This window comes from Platalea leucorodia (genome assembly GCF_965183815.1).
Source record: "Platalea leucorodia genome assembly, chromosome: 3".
Lineage (NCBI taxonomy): Eukaryota > Metazoa > Chordata > Aves > Pelecaniformes > Threskiornithidae > Platalea > Platalea leucorodia.
The window spans coordinates 40,646,016-40,668,162 of NC_138825.1; the positions used below are offsets into that span (position 1 = coordinate 40,646,016).

The 22,147-nt window shown below is 40.0% G+C and overlaps 1 protein-coding gene across 1 annotated transcript in view; it reads right to left on the bottom strand.

Annotated features, from left to right (window-relative positions):
• The window catches only part of KIF26B (kinesin family member 26B), a gene marked incomplete at both ends in the record, with an annotated part of 300,168 nt that overhangs the window by 191,785 nt on the left and 86,236 nt on the right, over window positions 1-22,147 (bottom strand). Inside the window, one exon of the mRNA XM_082305966.1 lies at window positions 13,878-14,411. Within this exon, the coding sequence (XP_082162092.1) occupies window positions 13,878-14,411 (534 nt within the window). The remainder of the gene's footprint in view (window positions 1-13,877; window positions 14,412-22,147) is intronic.

A 22,147-nucleotide genomic window follows, 5' to 3' on the forward strand; every position in this document is an offset into this window, starting at 1 on the left:
ACAATAGATTTAATTAAATGCATTTAATGAAGTCCAAATATAAGAACAACAAACAGGCTCATCATCTGAAATGGTGCCTAAACTCTAGTAAACCATTCTGAACTGTAATAAATGCCTCATGGTTATCTTCAGTCTTCATTTTGGCTTTTGGCACTCTACAGAGAATTTTTATTTGCACATGAAATGTTTTGGATTTTTCCCCTTCAACTTGTTTACTGAGCTTGTAATGTAAAAGTTTCAGAAGTTACTTTTAAATCAATATTTGAAAGGAAGTCTTTATTCTATTTTAATTAATTTTTAATAGAGCATCATGGACTGATTTTCTGCTCCACAATGACACGCCAAAAGAAGGATCACTGACTACAGGTCAGTGGGAGTGCAGTGTTGTAATCTGTATAACTGAAGAAAAAGGTCTCACCTGTCTCTTCACAAGGTATACTGTAGGCATTTACTAAGTCATCTTGCACAGTCATTTACACCAGGACAAAGGGAATACAAGATGGGCATGAACTAGCTCCAAAATGTAGAGCTCTATTCCAAACGTAGGATAAGAACCAAGCCTGAAACACTTCTAGAACTGCTGCTTAGTGTGTATTCTTAAGAGGGGCTGAAACACTCCCCCTCCTACAACATTAGCTTTCAGAACTCTCAGTACTCCGATTCTTTCATTTCTTAATATCAGCAGAATGGCACACAGTTACTAAAAGCAAAAAGCATGATGATTATGCTCTGTCAACAGTGGAGTGAACTTGATTTCAGATCAGAATCTATCCTGATGTTTATCAGCAATTTCCTTTGGAAAAGCAACATAGGAGTCTTTCCTGGAGGAAATGAAGTGGAAAAAAAGATATATTTGTGTATGTATGTGCATAAATACATGCACACAAATAAAGAAACCAGACCAAGCATGCTCAAAAATCAGAAGTATAATGAATATATTTATGCATTAAACCATTAAATTCTCCATACTATTTACGCATTAAACCAAAAATTCAGGAATAATTCTCCAAATACTTTCCACCACTAAGTTGTTCTGCTCGCAATGGCCACAGCAACAGAAGCCACGTAAAATGGGTGTATTTTACCCTGTGATCAACCCAAAGGACTAGAACTTTGGAGTACTCATTCCTGCATAGTGTCCCCTACAGACAGTGGGTTCAGTCCTATCCAACAGAAATAGATGATTATGGAAGTTCAAGAAAAGTTTACAGTTTCAAAGCTCAATTTTCCAGCAGAATAGTATTACGGAAGGTTCCTAGGGAAACAGAGCATTGTACAAGGATGACAGGATTTTAGTATTTGCTGGAACTACTTTTATTAGGAATTAAGGCAGAGTAAGCAACAAGGGAGACATATCCTAGACTCAGAATCTTTTTGAAGGAATAAGTTTCAATGATGCTAAAACCTTAAAAAACTTCAGAGGTCAATTTAAAACTTCTATAGTCTTGTTCTTTCCCAAGGGCATGCTTTCAAGTGAGTCCCTCTAAAGCAAAGCCCTTGTTTTTAAGTTTTTTCTTTTCAGAAAGCACAGTAGCAGCTTGTTGTAAATGGTAAAGTGTACGAACTCTGTGCAGTTGATAAAAATTCCAGCTCAAGCCATATCTGAAGATATAAAACAATCAACCAGCAAGATATTTTTAGTCAGTCTCTTCTGTTCCCAAAGTTTTTTCCAAATTGTTGTGAACCCTTATAATTTCTCTGTTTCATAATCCACTCTGATATTGATTCTTCCAGGCAGGCACAGAAAAATCTAACTTCCACATATGAAATGACAAGATGGCCCTTTTTGTCCTGAGTGTAACAGAAGATAAGGTTATTTTCTCAACTCTTTGCAAACTGCATAGCACACATCTCAGGCATATCCTTCCACTTTCCTGTACATTTGCTTCTCAACACATAAAGCATGGGACAATAAAGTTTGTTTCCTTCAAACGTATTGCCAAGGTTTGGTTTTGATGCTCAAAGTATTTTGGGTCCTTTTACAGGAATGGACTTTAAAGTCTGCAAAATATTATACAGTTACTGCACCAGCTCTCTTTCAGCTGAGTTTACATTATATGTTTCCTGGGAGAATTTCATTTTTCCCCACTCCATGTCCATGCAACCTTTAAAAAGTCTTGGGAACAAATTCTCTAATCACCTAAGCACAAACCATTCTCTTGCTCTAGTAGAGTTGTGGCTCCTGACAGGTCTTTTGGCTTTCTGTGGTACCACCTGCGGATTTTCCAAGAAATTAAGAAGAGGTATTTCTACTCAATGTATTCAAACTGGGCACAATAATCATAGAGTCTTTTAGGTTGGAAAAGACCCTTCAGATCATCAAGTCCAATCGTTAACCTAGCACTGCCAAGTCCACCACTAAACCAGGTCCCTAAGCACCACATCTACACGGCTTTTAAATACCTCCAGGGATGGAGACGCAACCACTGCCCTGGGCAGCCTGTTCCAAGGCCTGACTGCCCTTTCAGTGAAGAAGTCTTTCCTAATATCCAAACTAAACCTCCCCTGGCGCAGCTTGAGGCCATTTCCTCTTGTCCTGTCACTTGGTACTTGGCAGAAGAGACCGACCCCCACCTCGCTACAGCCTCCTTTCAGGTAGTTGTAGAGAGCAATAAGGTCTCCCCCTCAGCCTCCTCTTCTCCAGGCTAAACAACCTCAGCTCCCTCAGCTGCTCCTCATAAGACTTGTGCTCCAGACCCTTCACCAGCTTTGTTGCCCTTCTTTGGACACGCTCCAGCACCTCAGTGTCCTTCTTGTAGTGAGGAGCCCAAAACTGAATACAGTATTCAAGGTGCGGCCTCACCAGTGCCGAGTACAGGGGCACTATCACCTCCCTGGTCCTACTGGCCACACTATTCCTGATACAAGCCAGGATGCTATTGGCCTTCTTGGCCACCTGAGCACACTGCTGGCTCATGTTCAGGCGGCTCTCAACCAGCACCCATAGGTTCTTTTCCACTGGGCAGCTCTCCAGCCGCTCTTCCCCACGCCTGTAGTATTGCATGGGGTTGCTGTGACCAAAGTGCAGGACCAGGCACTGAGCCTTGTTGAATCTCATGCAGTTGGCCTCTGCCTATCGATCCAGCCTGTCCAGATCCCTCTGCCTTCCTACCCTCCTGCAGATCAATGAGCAGATCAACACAATACTAGCAGCAATAGCATTAACAAATATCTTTTTTGCTCACAAATGATATAAAATTGTCAATCAGATAAAATGCGGTACTGAGGGGCAATCAGTTGTTTTCCAGTACTACTTTTAAGCATTTGTAACTAATAGGTGCCCTCCCGCTCTCTCACACTCAAAAGGAAACCAAGCCATAATAAGCCTCCACTGCCACACTTGAAACCACCTTTACTGGAGAACATACAAGGAATAAGGTGCTATATTATTCATATTCATTAAATCATAAAATGCCTAGAGGCCCCAGAACTAATGGCCCCTTGCACCAGTGCTAACTGTCCCTGCTTCAGAGACAAAGCATTGAGGGGACAGAGAGAAGAGGCAAATATTCACAATATATGATAAAAGTCACTGAGCAGTGAATGGAACAGGAAGCAGAAAAACCCACGTCACTGAGCTTGGAAAAATCTCATAACCTACATAACCTGCACATACATAACCCCTGTCTCACACTCCTTTCCAGAAATCTTAATCTAGCCCTAGCTGTCATCACGCCAGGTGTCTGCATTTCACCTACTTGTATATAAGTGGGAATAAATCTTGATAAACTGGTCTCTGGCAATGTCTAAAAGGATCTTTACAAAGGCTCTGAAGTGCAAGACAACACTTAGGAGATAACCAGCATCACTACTAAGTCCTGGCTGCAAAAGGCACTTCCAGGCATTTAGGATTACAGAGGCAAAGACCCTTGTGATGACTGACTAGGGCAGAGAATAATGAAAAGCGGGTAACATGAGAACTAGATTTTTCCCTTCAAAGCACCTATTTACGTGAAAACAACTTGATCATTTATTTATAGAATCATTGAATCATTTAGGTTGGAAAGGATCTTTAAGATCATTGAGTCCAAACCATTTAGCATTTACACCTAAAAATAAAATAAAATAGATAAACTTTAGGACACCTTCTGATGCTCCTGTAATTTGTCAGGGAGGCCTGGTGGCCAGGAACCCTTAGTTGTGTTGTATTCTTAAGTCACCTGAATAGTAGCTGGTTATATTATTTGCTGAACAGGACAAACAATGATAGTTTTGGTTTACATTACTTCAAAACAAAAAAATCAGAAATCTTCCACAAGCTTACAAACTAAGCCTCAGTTAAAGCTGCCTAACATTGCAAGACTCTTCACAATGACTTTCAGAGAAGCTGGTCCAAATGTAGACAAAACTTTCTGAGCACATTTCCCCTGTCAGTCCTGTCTGTGACCACTGCCATGATATACCTGTATGGTACAACTGAGAAGTGTGTCACATCCATTTTTACCTCCTGCACATTGGCAATGAACTTCACACAAAGTCTTCAGGGATCAGAGAGACTGATCAATTAAGAACTGATGATAACTCATTACTATACATTTTCCTCTGACGCGTTCTGTATAATTTCTTTAATAAGGCTTGAGTTAATTTTCCATCTTCCATGTTGCACTACAGTAACTGAGAAAACGTACAAGAACAAAATACAGAGATGATTGTGCTTATGGTTTGTGTTTACATCCAGCAACACTGCCTAGCTCCAGCAGCCTAAAACCTGTCAGGAAGAAAAGCCATAATAAACCCTATCCATCAGCCATCTGTCTCTTACAGGAAAGAAAATATCACTCTAGGTGCTTTAAAGTAGAAATCTTTTTCAAAACCAGGCTTAAACTCTGCTTTTAGTAATAGCCTTGACTTTCTTGCAAAGTAATAGGTAGTGCAGTAAAGGGTGTAAAGAAATTGCAGAAATCACATCACAGGCATGTTTTATAATTATCCAGTGACACCGATCTGCAGTCATTGTAGATCAATGCAGCCACAATGAAGTTATGGAAGCAGAAGTGATTTCACCAAGCATAGTTCCAACCTTTAATTCTTTTTCTGTCTTTCCCATTAGCCAAAAGCCTGTGCATAAATTTAGCCAGGTATTTAATAAACACATATATATGCGCCACTTTCACAAATTCAAAAAAGAATCAAACAATTTGAAGGAAAGCATGACAGATGCATGCATTTGGTTCAAAGAGCTGTCACAACAGAAACACTTCACTTGCGCTCCCACCCATACAACTATTACCTTGGACTCATTGCAGCTTACTCACTTGACATTCACATCTACCAGTCAGACCTGAGACTTTTTTGACTTATAAAACCAAAGCCCTCAGATACCTTAATGGGATAAGTGATGGTGACTCTCATGCTCCCATACAAGGAAGAGCTACAAGTGTTCCTGCTGAGATTTGCTACTGACATTAAGCACAAGAGAACCAACCCCTTGGAAGATGAGAGCTCGTTACCTTCTCTTCCCCTTCAACCTTTGGAGCAGTTCTGAATTCAGCTAGATAGGTTAGGTGGGAGCGAAAGGTGAAGTGCAATTTCATTTCTGCTCAGAGCAGTTTGTAGATTTAAAAGACAGTTTCATTAGCTGGGAGGGGCTTTTTCTCACCCCCGTACAGATGTAATCCTTCCTTATTCTTCATAAAATACAGCTAGGCACATTCAAAATTCAAAAGCTGCCGTACAATCAGCCTTCTGCTTTCATTTGTCAAGAGGAGCAGTTCCAACTGACTCTTCAGTGTGGGGTCAGACCACATGGAAAAAGAAAGCTTCCCTATCCACCAGCCCAAAGGGAAGTTGAGCCCACTTGGAGTGCAACACACCATATTCACTCCCATCACCACAGCTGCTCTCACACTCTGGCTGATCAGATCCTATAGCATTGACATTGGTCTCATTCTTATTTGTATTACACCAATGTAGCCATGTCAACTGCAGAGCAATTATCCTGAAGTGAGACTGAAGAGAGTCTGGCCTCAAATGTATTTTATGTGACAACACCCACCTATCAAGTTCACAATGCTATGGAATATAAGGGAACAACCAACCACTTTAACTCAGATCCACTGAATTAAAGAGAGCTGTCCCAACAGAGAATTTGATGCTCCATTTCTGACACCATTTCAGAAGCACTTTAGAGGAAAGAAAACAATGGTTTTACATGATAGCTGTGTGGAATCACATTACAGAGTTACATCAGCCTCTAGCTATTTATTCCTTCCTTCCCAGAAGCACAGCATAGCATCAAAGAAAAAGGCTTTGTCAATTTATTTTTTGCACAGTAATAAAACTCTTGATATTTAAAAGCCCAGATCTTTTTCTAAGCAAAATCCAAGGTTAGAACAGGATTTTACAAAAAGCAAACAAACAAAAAAAATTATGATGTTCTTAAATCTACTCTTAATTCTATGTCCCATTTATGTAAAACAATGTGAGAAATAAATGTCTCCAGTGAAGGAGACAATACATTAATTTGTGTCATCTTCGAGTGACACCCTTTGGGAATCTAAAGGGAAACTCCTAAAAATTTGCTTTCTAATTCTTTTGTCATCCTCTCCTTCCCTTCCACATCTCAGTGAGAATGAGTTACCCTTGGTTTTGTACATTTCTGTTTTCCTTCTTCTTGCAACAGATGTTGAACAACAGCAAGATACAGGAGGAATATCAGCCACAGGACTGAATCTTTATGCAGCTTTAAAGACCAACATGTTGCTCATATGAATGATTCAACCCAAGAGAGTTTTTAGAAGCCATGAATCTTCACACACTTGAGTAAGAAATAAAAAAATTAAAAAAAAAAAAGAATTCTGAAATGTACAACCCTTATATTGAACTCTGGCAATGTTGTTGAAACTGTTGGAAAAGCACTCTTTGCTAATCTGTTCATCACAGGCCTCCATTCAAAACACAGCACCAGTCATCTGGTGTCATCTGGTGTTTATCCTTCACCAGATTCAGGCTGTATTCTAGGCTGTCTCTCCAGCTGCCACTCAAAGGCCACTTTCAGAACAGAGGGACAAAGAGTCTAAGAGGTGACTAAGTACATCAGTACCCTTCTCCCAGTCAGCCCAGTTACATCTGTGCTGGAAAGCTTCAGTGGTAGTTTCAGGAATTCTAGTCCTTAGCTATATATTGGATGTATTTAAAAGACGCCTTCTCCATAGAATATAAGATACCAATTGCCTTATACTATATGGAAATTTATCTATTACTTTTTTTTTATCCTAATATCAGAAAGAAGGGATTTTTTTTTATTGCACACATAAACACATAATCCTTTTATGAATTTTCCTAAGCTCTTGGCCTCAATACTATTTCCACAGCAATAAGTTCCACAGAACTGTACACTGCATGAAAAGCATATTTCCTCTTCTCACTTCCAAACTGGCTGTCTTTTAACTTAACTCTCTATGTTCTTGAACTATGAAATAATGCAGAAGCTGAACATTTTTCTCTCCGATTCTGTGCCACCTTATTTGTAGTGTGGGAAACAAAGGGACAATTTTGTGTCGATACATCAGCTTGTCTTCTCCCTCTCTCCGTCCCATCTCTACATAATTTTTCCCACTGTTAAAACATCTCCCCTCCTCTTAGTTTATACTTTTGGTCAATGATGCAAGCAATCAGCACAACTATGATTTCAGAAAAGAAACTAGTCTCACACATGGACAAAATCCTTAAGCTACAGAGCAGGGGAGGAAACCAAAACTCCAAATCCTTCACTAATTGTGATCTTCTGGCTTTTGCTAATTTACAGGATTAACTCACTCCTCTAATAGTCCACAGATTTCTTCCTCACATCACAGCTGAGTCATGGGGTTTTCATACTCATAGGATAAGCCTACTTAGCTCTTTTCAGTCCATGGGATACCCTTTGCAACTTTCTTCCCTTGGTCACCACAGTATCACGAAGGGGAAAAGTAATGATTCTAAGGTCATTAAGCCATGCATAAAAATGCCGTAAGAGATCAAATCACACCAAAGTAATGCAAAAAAGAAACCCCTCCTACAGTTCACATAGACTTCAGTTTCCCCTCTTGATGATATTAGAGGATCAGTATACAACCAGGCTGTTAGTTGAGGGGGTGGACAGGAGGAATGAAATACAAATAGCTAACTCCTGTAATATACAAATTCAATGATCAAACAATCATGGCAAAATGTCAGCTGATGACATACACTGACTTTAGTAGGGTCGTATCTAATTATTAGTGATGTGGTTTAAAAAGGCTTTTAGTCAGAGGAAAGCTACTTCAGAGGATAACTAATGCATGGGGGATGAGGGCAACAGAGACAATTAAGCAGGGATATAATTTCAGTGCCGATGAATTTGTTTGACAATCTGTTTCTTGGCCCAGTCAAACAAACTTTGGAAATAAAATTCCTGCACTTTCAGTCTACAGACTCATTATAGAGTTACTCTGTTGTTCGAGTCCAGGTCACAGAATGAAAAAAACATCAGTGCAAGGGTTTGCACACATTTGTTCAGCATCATCATTCATGATCTCGTGGTAATAGGAACAAAGTTTTCTACTATGTTCAGGGAGCCATCACACTCAAATGTGCATCTCATACATTCAGTGTATGAGTAGCAGTGAACTGCTACTGAAATATAAGCCATCCAAAAATTTCTGGACTAAAACCTAACTGCACAAAGGCAAAATACCTCCTGCATTAGGTATCTCGTACTGAATTGCGTGTGGTCACATAAGAACGTGGTACTAGAAGAGACAGTATACAAATATCCTTTTCTTTTGTTGCTAAGATGCTTTGGCAAAATAGGTCTGGCTCTAGAAGGACAGAATAATTCTAGAAGTCACCTGTCAGTCTACAAACGGAGCAAGTAACTTATTTCTGTACCTTGCATTATATGCTTTAGAAGCTACTTAAATTACCCTGGCACTGTTGTAGCAAACATTAACATTTTAGCTTTATCCTTCTGAACACTTTAAGAAGCGACAGAAGCAGCAGCAAGTGGAAGAGAAATAAATTAGACAGCAGAGACTTGGAAAAAAGCTTAGAATCAAAATCCTGGATGGGAATACCCCCCACACAGGCGCTGGCTCTGTATCTGAACTCTCCATCTTGTGCCCAACTCTAATCATTACCAGTTTCCTTTTAAAAGCCTGTGCCTGAAAGAACTGATGTGTTATGAGACAGCCGTGACCTAAGTAAACTCCAGACAAATCATTCATCACTGCAAAACTTCAGAACAAGCTGGTACTTTCTCCAAGAACAGTGTTCTTCTAAACACATATTATACATAAAGAGAAAACAGAAAGCACATACTGTAGGCTTTCATCAATTGTACACAAACAAAGCCTTTGATAACTTTCTGAATAGGCTTGAGATCATTATGCCTGGGGCCAAGAGGCTCTCAGTAGTTTAAGACCTCATTTTCCAAACTTTTGGTCAAAAGGGTCTTTTTAAGTGCAGGGGAAAAAGGAACACTTTTTCCCTGAATATCGTTATGTTCACAATACCCCCACTCAAATCCTTGCGCACACTGTCTTTTTCCTTACCAAATTCAAGCTTCACATCCTCAAGGTCTGGAGCAGGAGGTGCTCACCCACATCAACAGCCACGTTTTCTGTTACCCATCCTTCCCTTTCATGGCCCACATTGTTCCTGGAACAGTTGGCCTTTTCCGGTTCTCTGGTTCTTTCCTACCTTCCTGTCACTCAAATCTACCAAACACACTGTGCTATTTTTTTTGTTTTGGTTTGGTTTTTTTGCCTTTTTAAATAATCTGCTTAAAGACATGAAAAGATTCTTATGCAGAGCCAGGAAGGTAACTAGAGGACTGAGGAAATGCCCACTGGTTGATGTTCTGCAGCTCCCACCACAATGCAGCTAAGGCTGTGCTGTTGGTTTAGAGGCACACCAACACGCAAGAACCATGCAGTTAATTTAGGTTAAAAGAGGGTGCCCATTCGAAAGAGGAACAACTCCTTCTAAATAATGGAGTGCTTTTACTCCAAAAAAAGTGTTTTAATGTAACCAGCTTAATCTAGTCACTATTTTCACCTTTGAATGCAAACCCTAAATCAGTCTGAACTACTAAAAACTCAAATCTATCTTAATCTATTGTATTCTTTAATGTGGTGGTTTTATTTTAGCTACTTTAGCAGCTTTGGATAATAAAGTAATAAAAATGTTATGCATTCAATTTATTATCACATTCTGTATAAAAATTACAAGAAGCAAACATTTCATCAAGGTATTTTGACTTTTGGCTCCTACGTTAGCACCCCAGACCCAAAGGTTTCTTTTCCTTTAGAAGAATTACATAATAACCAGTGAGAAATAGAAATGTACTTAACACTGTGGTATCCTGTAATTTGCATTAGCAGCTGCACAAATAATTACAGCCCTTCTCAGGTAAAACCTCACCAGTTTAAATGAGTTTTCTCTAAGCAGGGAAGGATTGAAATCCCTTTGAGTGACAGGGAGATGAACTAAAGCCTTTACCAGTGTTAAAACAGTCTGATCCCCAGGGTATACAAATGCTACCTACTGATGACTGAAAGAACACGATTTTCACGCTCTGGATCAAATTCTATTGAATTTTGGCTCGTATTTTCCTATACGTACTCAACAGAAAGGGGTCACATTTACCCTGACCAGGTAACCATTTCAGCATTCCAGTGTTTGTAGGAGGGTTTTAACAGGCCATGCTTTTTGTTTAAGATCAATCAATTCCCTTCCCCTGCCTCTGATTCCCTGTTTTGTAAGAGGACCACTTACTAGCAAAATTTGATTCAGCCCCTTACAGAAAACAGCATCAGCTGCTCATTTTTGAGCCAGGCCTAGGGGACATCACAGGTTTTTGGAAACAGATCTTTGTTTCTGTCAAGGGGTGTTTAGTCAAGGGGTGGCTAAACATGGAATCACATACAACAGGGCCGGTGGGGACCGATAGGGTCATCTACACCATCTCCTAATCTCCGGGTGGGACCAGTTTTGCCTAAACAATTCTTAGCAGCTATTTCTCTGACTTATTCTTAGGACACTCCATTGATGAGTTCCCATAATGCCTCCGTGAAATTATTAGAAAGGTTCTGTTACATCTGACATGCATCTCCAGTTAAAGACATTATTATTACTTCTATTTTTCAGGCTGTAAACCTATAATAAATTACTAAATCTGGTAGTATATAAATTCACATTTGTTTTACTTACTCCTGATAGCAATTACTCTTTCTGCAAAAGTAGTTGAATAGTGGCATATAATTTAAGATTTGCCCTACACTACTGCGGCACCTGAGCCCTACAATATCACAACACTCATTTTTTTTATGTTATTTTTTTTTCCACTAGAATTCAAGCAAAAGTTGTCATTCATTCCCGATAACAAGGTTCTAATTTTAGGCAGTCTGGAGGGGAAGATCCTAGGAAGGGAGCAACATCCTTGAACTTACAACAGTGGGAATAATTTTTGGTGCCTAATATTGCCATGAGTCAATTCTGAGCCACAGAATGTCACTTACAAACTAATGTTTTCTCTTTTTGGTGATATTCAAGGAAGAAAATACGGTCAGTTTTCAGGGTACTCAAGCATTGCTGTCAAGTTATCTAGACTGTCTAACAAAAGCTAATTTACAATGGGAGGTGTCTACAACAGGCGCCATTAAGTCTAGAGCCATGAGACTGACTTCTCCCTGGACATCAATTTAACAAGATTATGATGGAGGGGTACTGTACTTCTGTGTGAAGTGCAAGGCTTTTTATCCCAAGAAATTATTTTCTGTTCCTCTTAGCTAATGCACAGTGATGTTTTTCTAATCACTGTTCTTAAGGGAAGGCAAGAAAATTTAATTAATATATAGACATTCACAAGTAAGTAGCTAGTGCCTCTTTTTTAATTCACCTTCAAATAAGAATGGTTCTAATTAAGATAACAGATTCATCTTCCTAGCACTCTTCCCTAACAGAGTTTTGTAACTGTAACAGTAAGTGCATAACAAAAAATATATTTATATGGGAGAGAGATGCAAGATGTTCTGAAAAGGTGTAGCAAATAAGATTGGTTTCTGTACACAAAAGCAGAAAAAGCAAAGCTTGCCTCTCCCTACTACTTCAAATTACAAATAAATTACTTTTCAAAGTTTTTCTTCTTACTTGACTAATTCCCAGTCTGATACAGATACTGCATAACCAAACACTAAAATCCTTTCAACGTGTTTAAAGACAAAAGCTATCATTATTATTCCTTGACTGGACAATTAAATGTGACACTTGAGTAAAGTGAGAATTTCAACATTTTAAGGTTGCAATCTTAAAGAGAATATAAAATTTACTACCAACACAGTTCATCACAGACCAACATTGCTAGGTTTGTTTGGGGTTTTTTGGTTTGTTTGCTTTTTTGGGGTTGGTTTTCTGGTTGGTTGGTTTGGGGTTGGCCAGAATCTGCTATCAGATTCCAGGTGCTAGCTTTTCTCTTTTCTATTTCAAGGTTATTGAAAGGAGAGGGAAACTGTAGGGAACAGTCCTTAATCTAACTGGAGCCAAACTACAGGATCAGTCTGGAAAGTAAGAATATTATTAAAAAGTAAACGATACCCATTTTCACAGAAGATGAACCTAAAAGATTGTGAATGCAATAAAACTGAACTGATTTTTCCAATACAAATAATAATTATTCCGTTTTCTTAATGTGCATTCTTTGTTTAGTTTTTTTTCTTAGATCAAACTACAATCACATACTGACCTGCTCAAATGTTATTCAGGTTCACTAGAGCATAGATCCACAAAACTATAGAGTTACATATTTTCCAGATAAAGTAACTGTAGTTCACTTCTGGTTTTAGCAAGTCTGCTTTGGTGCATGACAATATCATAATGCTTATGAATAACATTGCTTTTTTCTGGCTGCAATGTCAGTTGCTCTCATACTGATAAATGTTAAATATTAATTTAGGGATCTATCTTGCAATCTGTTCATAACTTAGTAGAAAGAGCAACTTCCAAAGATAGCTATGTGCCTAAGGAAGCCAACAGGGATGGCTGAGAGAACTCAACAGACTTGTGTTGCAATCTGCCAGTGCTTGGGCACTCTGAAAATCCCACCACCTGCAGCTAAGTGCCTCAGAAAGCCTACGTCCTGTCATAAAAGCCCCTTCCGTGTGAGCTGGTGTGGATCGGTTTTACAGATACCTATGGGTGCGGTGTACCAGAAAAGAGCAGGCCAAAAAGGAGGAAAAGAACATGCTGAGAAGTACATGAAAATCTCCCCAGAGCTGCTAAGCTCTGAGGACTAGTGGACCTGCTGAATCCATGAGAATGGATAAAAATCAAACCACCAAGAACCAGTCAAATCTGCAGAAGGCCACCAGCACACACTAGCATCAATAAGAATGTATGTAACTTACAACACATCAATGAAGGTAGTGCCTGCTACAATTTGATGAAGGCTATAGGATCATACGCACACATGATGAACCAAAGGATCCTCTGGGTACTTCCTGAACACCCACCCAGAAGTCACTGGTGCACCAGTGATGCCTTCCACTTGCGAATAAACAAGTGTAGTTGGCCTCCCAGCTGTTGCTCCAACCAAGTATAATGAGCAAGAGTGAGTGTGAACTGTGTGAGGGAATAATTGCATATACTGTGTGAACAGTTATCTGCTACTAATAAGAACAGTTTGGTTCTATTATTAATAAAACAGCTGAATTAATAAAAGGTGTTCTAATTAATACTGGTTGATGATCTCATCAACATAATCCCCTATCAGAGAAAAGGGAATTTATAGCACTCCTTGTTCTGGTGTTCACTATGTGAATGGCTCTACTTCTCCCCAAGAGAGGCAAGCAGTGTTACCATGTCCATGCAAGCTCTGATGGGAAGAAAACAAACATGCTTTGTTATTTTAAAATACTTACTTGGTAGGGATATAGAGTGACACCATTCGTTCTTGACAAAGACCAGGTGCCGTCAAGGTACTGATGAGCCTGGATAGCCACAGAGTTGAGAACATTACCATTGCTGGGGCTGGTGGCCATTTGAAAGCTGACCTTGGCTTGGTGTCCAGGAGAGCCATTCTTCTTCTCCACCCCACTGACAATTCCTAGACTGTTGGGTTTTCCACTGTGTTTGTTGGCAACAAAGCCTGTATAATTAGATGTAGCGTAAGGAGCAGGCATATATGCCCAATCCCTGGGCTGCAGGGTGCCCATGTGCCGGGGACTCACTAACGTGGGGATATTGGAGAGAGGTGGGGGAGAGCCTGGTGAGGCATCGTAATGTTCTGAGTTGGCAGCTTGTTCTAAGGTCAGCACCATCTGAATGGCCTCTTGCTTCAACTGGTTCAGGTGTGTGGCACAAACATCACATCTGTTGTCCTTCTCATTCCATGCCTTACGAATGGTATTAGGAACTTGGAGTTTGTCATGAATCACTGAAGAGAAACCTGGGTCCTAAAAATCAAACAGAGAAGGGAGGGGGGAACAGGAGAGAAATGTTTAACCATGGTCACCACAGTGAAACATTATTACTGCTGATTGTGCATTTCAAAAGCCAATTTATGAGATAAGCTTAGAATGCAAACAAAGGCCATTAGATATAGTCAACATATGCCAGCAGCAGAGCTGAACAAAAATGAGAAACTAGATTGTGTTGGAAAGAAAAAATTCTTTTACTTTGACTGATAAATGGCAAATATTATAATTTCACTGCAAGCTTCAATGAGTGGCAGAGAGAATGAATTAACCCGCTTCACACCACTGCACCTAATTTCTGGCTTGAATGAAATCTACTCTTAGTTACACAGGTGAGATCAAGAGCAACTCCACTAAAACCAGTGGGTTTGTAGCAAGGTTCACAAATCCATCTACTCATCAATGCCAGCTTTTGGTACTCAGAAAATCCAGGAAATACTTTGCAACAAAAATGTAAAATTTCAAAGCCTGCCTGTAAACAAAAAATGAAAAAAAAACAGAAACACCATCACTCTCCCAAAATTCTTTTCAGAATTCAAAACAGATGCATCTTTGATAAAGTTTTCAAGAGCTTTTCAGCATTTCATTTACCAAGAGTATGCTTTTCAGACAGGAAAAAACTCTTTCTGTTAACGAAATGTTCTACCGCTGTTTTGGGTATTTACTGATAATGTAAAATAAAACAATAATTTTATTTAAAAAATAGAACATGAATAGGGTCAATAATTGTAATGAATCATTTTCTTCGTGGAAAGCATATTTTTGGTGCAAAACCATGTGATCAGGTTTAAAAACCTCCTGCCTCATAACCTTACCTCATAAGCAGATCTTTGAATGTCAGCGGTGCTCTCTACAGAGCAATATGCCACCCTGATCTGACTACTGCCGTTGAAGGCTGGCCTAAATTGCTAAGCGCTTCAGTAAGTTGTGAAGCCAAACAGCAGCCTTAGCAGGGGCTTATTACCAAACTTGCCTAGTTCTATGCAGTATCATGCAGTTTTAGAAACACACAGCAATGATGTGTGTGTGTGACACAGAGCAAACAATGACAGTTATGTGATGAAAATATTTCTTGTGCGGTTATGTGATGGAAACATTTCTTGGAAATTTCACACCACATTTTTGTGGTTTTACAGACCAGGCAGGGCAGACTTCACCTTCCCCTTCTTAAGTTTTGGACACTTATTGGTGGATTTTCTTGTGACTACTCAGAAAGATTTACAATCAGGAATATCCTTTTTTTTTTTTTCCCCTCTTCATCTGTGTGGCTTTACCAGCAAACTGAAATCAGACTGCAAAGGGCGGGGGTGTGTGGAGGAAATCACACCAATAGACACCACGCTTATCAAGTAATTTGACGAACCCCATGCCATCCAAGATAGAAAAATTTCATGTCTTGATAGTTTGGCTGTGCTGGAAAGAATGGGTAGGGGGTATAATATAGGGAGGGAGAGAATTCATTGGTAGAGGGTCATATTCATTATGATCCGTCTTTATTATATACTGAAGCATTTTATTTTCACTGTTTAACTACCGTGAACAGCTCCTCAGCATGCAGTGATTAATTGATTCATAAATCATACAGCAAAAGAGCAGTTCTAGCCCCAGAAGCCCAAGAGAGTCATATAAGCTGATGGGAAACAACAGGAGGCTGAGATCTGATCATGCCTCAAGCTGGTCATTTCTATTCTATGCACAAAGGGGGTCAGAGCATCAAAGTGTGTCAGGAAGGCAAGAACCAGATTCTGCACCAACCCTCCCCCTTACCCTTTTGGGAAAGGCACTGGTGGAAATCAGGGGGAAAAACAGGATGCAAAAGTTGTCAAATCTTATTTTCCATCTCAGACCATAACTAGGTCAACAGATCACATCAGATATAGGCACCCCATCCATGATGCCAGGTACACAGTGAAAGAACTCTCTACTTTTACCATAACGAGCTAGAGAAAGCAACCTATATAGCTGAAGTGAGGTGTGAGTCTTCTTTCCAGGCTGCTCCACGTCAGAGTCCAGGAAAAATCATTGCCAGCTCTTCCTTCAGCTAGCTAAGGCCACAGAGATAGCTGTTGTTCTTTGGAAGTTAACTTCCCTTAGGCAACTGGGCTTGAACCTAGGCAATTATATACAACATTCAGATCCAGCAGCAGTTCAACATGGAAATTCCTGGATACTATGATAAATACTCCAAGGAAATAAAGCCTTCGCTAAAGTAAGCAAATGTCAGCATGATATAAATATTCAAGTAGCACACCAGCTTTAAAGAGTGCTGGACAGCAGTGAATTCAGCTTCATCTCAGAGTTAAAACAAACATCAGGTCATTCTCTGATACAACAATAAACAGAGAGAGAGAGAGAGGGGGAAGGAAGACTGTTCCTCCTCAGGAGCAGAAAAGAGGAAAACAGGCACAACCTGAATTGATTACTCCAAAAATTGGCCCTACTAATCTATCAGACTCTGCTAGATGGATAGCTCAACACTGGATCCAAGTCTGGAATATGAAACAGAAAAGCCTACAGGACAGCAAATAAATTTGGACAAACTCAGGTTCCAGAAACACATTAGTCACATTTTGTTCTCAAGACAAAACTGATAGAGCCTAAAAGAGTTTACTTTCTTATTCTGCCCTGGGCAGCTCCTCTATTATTTCACAGAATTGGCTAACAGGCTTGCAACCCATTTAGCAGGAAAGAGGCCGAAGCTGGACAGTCACTACAACCTTGCTTGAATAGCAGGGAAATGCAGTTAAATGGCATTTTTTCTCAGTATTTCATCTGCAAGCAATTATCTGCACACATTCCCCTAGGAATGTTTATTAGTTCAGTAAACAGTATCTTGTCCCATAGGCATATGACAGTATCTTGTCCCATATGAAATAGTGATGTGCAAACCTCACTAGATGAGTGCTTGAAGTTAGCTGCAGTAAGCAGCAGGAGTTAGAAAGGTTATACTCACTACTGAAACTTGTGAGGTCTCAGAAACTCCACACTCCCTGGCATGAGAGCAGATCTGCTTGTGAAATCTGAGGTTGACACTGGAAATACCATTTATATTTTGGCACTCATTTCCAGTCCTGACAGAACAAAGTGACACTGAAAACTGAAACAGAACTTTAAAAATCACAAAAGAGTTTCGTTTGAGTTCAGGGCAAAGGTTCATGATGGTTTCTCTTATTGCTGTAATGGTTCACCCATCTTTAGTATAAACAGCATTACTATAAACTCCTATTCCTATAATAAACAAATGAAGGCATGTAAGAGGTCTGAAAGCTTCAGGAGATCATTCACAACACAGACCATAGCATAAATGCACAAGGCAAGCAGTGAACTAAACAGAGCACACACTGAGCTTTGTTGCAAGGAGCCTTTTCACATTACCTTTGAGTTTTCAAGCTCAAGTAAACACCAATGCCAGCTATGTTTGGTTGTTCATCTTCTCCACTGTAACCAGCTAGTAATTAATCCCTCATCTTTGGTCCTAAACTAAAAACCCACATGGGAAAGTCAGAAGAGGGAAGGAAGTTTTGCTTTTTAAAGACCCATCATAGACAGGTATGCTGAGGAATTCGTGCTTTACCCAGCGAACAGGCACTAGTTAAGAAACACTGAAGTGTACAGACAGCTGTACCAGGGTGAATGCAGTCCTGACCTCATGGAGGAGGGGGAACAGAGGAAGCAAACGACCACTTCCTCCAACAGAGGAAGCAAATGACCACTTTCAGCATGAAGCACAGTGTTTCACACATACATTTGCACAAAGATCACGAGGAGATATGATGCAAGCAGGCAGAGCTCAACTGGTGGACAAAGAGGTGGGCAAGAAATAGGATGAGCGATTTGCACTTTCACGTGTTACATGGAACCTAGCTGATCATAAAGTCATATACAAATACCTCATACGCATACTACTTTGTTGCAAACATATAGCAGGCAGACACTAATATAGGACATACTCTCCAAGATTTTGTGCACAACAGTATTTGATTTGGTCAACTATAGCCTATGCAAGTTAGACATTGTAACCCTATCTCATTACTCTACCTCAGAGAAAACTCAACTATACAATGGATCTCAAAATGTTCTTATCAAATTGTGTTCTTCGACACCAATATTATTCATGGCTCTTCAGGGAAAAACAAAGCAGTCAATCCTAACTAAATCACAGAGATCAGCTTCCACTTGAAGATGCTCACAGAAGACTCATGGAGTTCTTTTGTTTCCCAAAGGGCCCAGGCAGCAATGACTGCTAGCATATATTCCATCACACAAGGTGAGGGGAGAAGTAGGGGAAAGCAATAATCAAAGTTCTGCCCAAGAAGAATTGTGTTTTCCAGATTCTCCCTCTTCACAGGCAGAGAGTAAAAGAACTAATTAAGAAACATTAGTAGGAGGGAAGCCTTAACCCTGATAAAAAACACATGTTTTTCCATGACTGTGCAAACTTCTCTGGTCTAAACACAATCCTGTTAGTCCATGGTTGGTCTCTATTTGGGGGCGGGGGTGTAGGGGGTGTGGAATCTCCTCTGTTCTCCTTTCTCTCTTGAGGGTGTACTTTCCAGCCCATTAAAGAGACTATACTTGTAAATTTACTTTCCAGAGGCTCTTGGGCTATTTTCCAAGTGCCTCTGCACCCTAACTTAAACATATCCTATCATCTTCTAGGCTACATTTCACCGATTTGCTGTTTTCAGCATTCCAGAGCCCCAACAGTTGAAAAACAGTTCTTCACTGTTACAATGGCACCACTTCTGTTAAAGCAAAAGTATGTTCAAATAAACTGAAGTCAACGGGAGTTTTTCCTCAAATAAGCATGACAGGATGCACACTATGACTATGAATTAGTAGCACTGTGCCATCAAACTGAGCTGGGAAGCCTTGGATAAAAATCAGTTAGCTTTGCTAAGTAAAGACTGAATCATCTGAATTATCTAAGGTGGCAGGATCTCTGCTAGCACAAGCAGTGTTTTGGCAAGTAAAAGCCAAAGTTCACATGAGCAAGACCAAGCGGCCAGTGAGGTGGCCTCCCTTTTTCTATTGCTCTGTACATAGCAACTGACACCTTCTCTGGGCAAGACCACACTGCCTTACCCTCTCTGTCACAGAAGACTTCCGTCATGCCCAACATGCCTTCTTCACGTAAGCCATCCATTACCACTCCCAGCTAAGCAAATGGAACTATCTCATCTGCTTTGCTAGAAAAGGAGAATATATTTCCCTCTCATCCTTCTGAAACTCTCTCCGCAGCAGGAATGTCCCCCAGTAAGCACTGTTACTACATGCCGGCGAGAGGAGAGAGGAGGCAATCCTGAACTGGAGAGCTGTAAGTAGGGAACTTGGGCAAAAGAGAGACAGAGGTCGTGAGGAAAGCATAGTGGAATAACAAAGAGGCTTTTTACATTAGCCTGTTTCCAGCAAGCCCTTGCAAAGAGGCTGTCTTACCAACTGCAGTAAAAACCTCTGCAGTGTTAGTGCATCCCACCTCTTTAACTATTACCATTTTTGTCCCTCAAACTTGAAGAGCTGCTTTCTGCTGCTGACTTGAGCCTTCAATTTTCAAAAAGGCCATGAGAGTGCTCCCTGTCCTACAGTCAGTATCTCTAGAACACATGTGGGGGACCAGTTCTTCTCAGGGATGGGCAGGAAGGAAAAATCAAATTTTAATCCTGTCTGGTATAGCCTTCACAACGTTACTATTTTCAAGGTGTTTTTCTTGAGCTGGCACATACTACTGACATTTGGACTTTTATAATTTAACAGTGGTCAGTATAAACCAGCCACTCTGCAGCCAGAAAAATGTGCTCCTTTGGTTTAGGCTCTCTGTTTTCTTATCTGAAAGAGATAGAAGTCTGAGCAAGGCTCACCTTACAAACTTGCAGCAGCAGAAAGCAGAAGAGAGAAAACCCTGGAAAAATAGAAGGACTAAAAATGGGGAGGAGGGACAGAAGAAGGAGAAAAAACAAAAAGTGTTTTCTAATTGCTGCATGGATTGGCTTATGGCTCTGATGATGGATCAGCACTGACGGACTTACAGCTGTACACATCTGGCACACAGGTGTTTGTGTTAGCATTTGATTGCTAGACAGCAGCCAGATTTTTAATTGAGTTGGGAAGAAGAGATGAAATAGCAGCAGGAAAATCTAAATATACATTCAGTGGTGCAAATCCAAGCCTGTACCAATGAGCTCTGCTATGCAGTTGTCTAGAGCTCTGCAACCCAGACTGAATCTGTGGCCACAGCATGCACAGGGTATCCTGAAGGGAAGCTTCTTCTACAGCTCCATGGTAGACAAACTCAGCTGTTGCCAAAGGGGCAGAATTTGTCAGCACCCTTTTTATAGCACAAAGAATAGAAACAAACACAGAATTGCAGAAGCTTCATCACTTGTGCTGGAAAAAGCAGCAGCTCCATTCTCTCCTTGTTTTGTATTTTCCTGCCTCAATGTTGAAGGATTGCATTTGCTTTCTTAGCCAGCAGAGCACACTATGAGCTTGTGTTCAACTGGTTATTCACCTTGACCCCCTAGTACTTTTCTGCATCATTGCTATAAGCAGCCTTGTGTCATGCATGCAACCCAGATGTATCACAGATGCATTTTTGCTCAAGTTTCCAGTCACCACACAGAACTCAGTTGCTGTTGCTGCCTCTTCACTCATCTGGGGGCCAGCTACAAATTTGACCTAACTATTGTTAGAATGAGATGCTTTCAAGAGCTTATGAATCGTTAGCTTTACCAACCAAATGTTTAGTCTCACTCCTCACCAATGTGGCAAACGTGATGATACCTTTTTTTCATAAAATCCTTCTGATTGCCATTCACAAAGAAAATGTTCTTTATTGCTGATATCCTGTTATCCACCCTTTCAAACCCACCTGGGATAAGCATGAAGCATGACTGACCTATGATTACATGGGCTAGACCTGTTAAAATACGGGAATAACATTAGTTTTCCTTTCATCCTTTCAAACTTCCCCATTATTCCAAGCTTTGATAAGCATCAAATCAACAGATCACTTGAACCTCTTTGAGTAACCAGGCTACAGTAGCAATTACTGTTCTGACACACCTCCACATTTTCAAAGTTTAGCTTGCTTTTCCTGTGAGAAGAGCATTACAGTTCTTTGACGAACATCAGCACTGAGCTACTATTGACATTGTAACCAGTGATTTCTCAAACAGCTGTCATACCTGAAGAATGGTAACTAAGCATCACAAATGTGAAGGTCAGGACAGTATTTGTGACACCTATATACTTACTGTTCTCCTGATTTACAAAGAGGTTTGTAGCAAGCTGAAACCTCTTGTAACTGCTTTTCAAATACGAGAATCATATCCCTTTTTAGGCAAACAATCATTAGAAAAATTATTGCGTTTTTTATTTCATAACTTAGCATTCTCAAAAGAGCTATTCAGTATGCAACGTTTTTTTATCAAATCTGTTCAGCTTCAGCACACCTACAATTGACATGCATCAGAGAATCAAAAATTTCCTGTCCTATTCAGCGTACTTTTGTATCCTGTTTTTTTAAGCCATTTCTGCATGCTCACTCTTATGCTTTTCTCTTCACTCTAAGAAACATTAGTATCTTCAAATTGCATGCAAGATCACTGTTTTGGAAAAAAAAAAAAAGAAAAAAAAAAAACCAATAGATTGATACAGGTTATTGGTGGCTTTTACAATGGGTAAAGAGCTTTGCCTTTGTATGTCCAGTCTTCCTT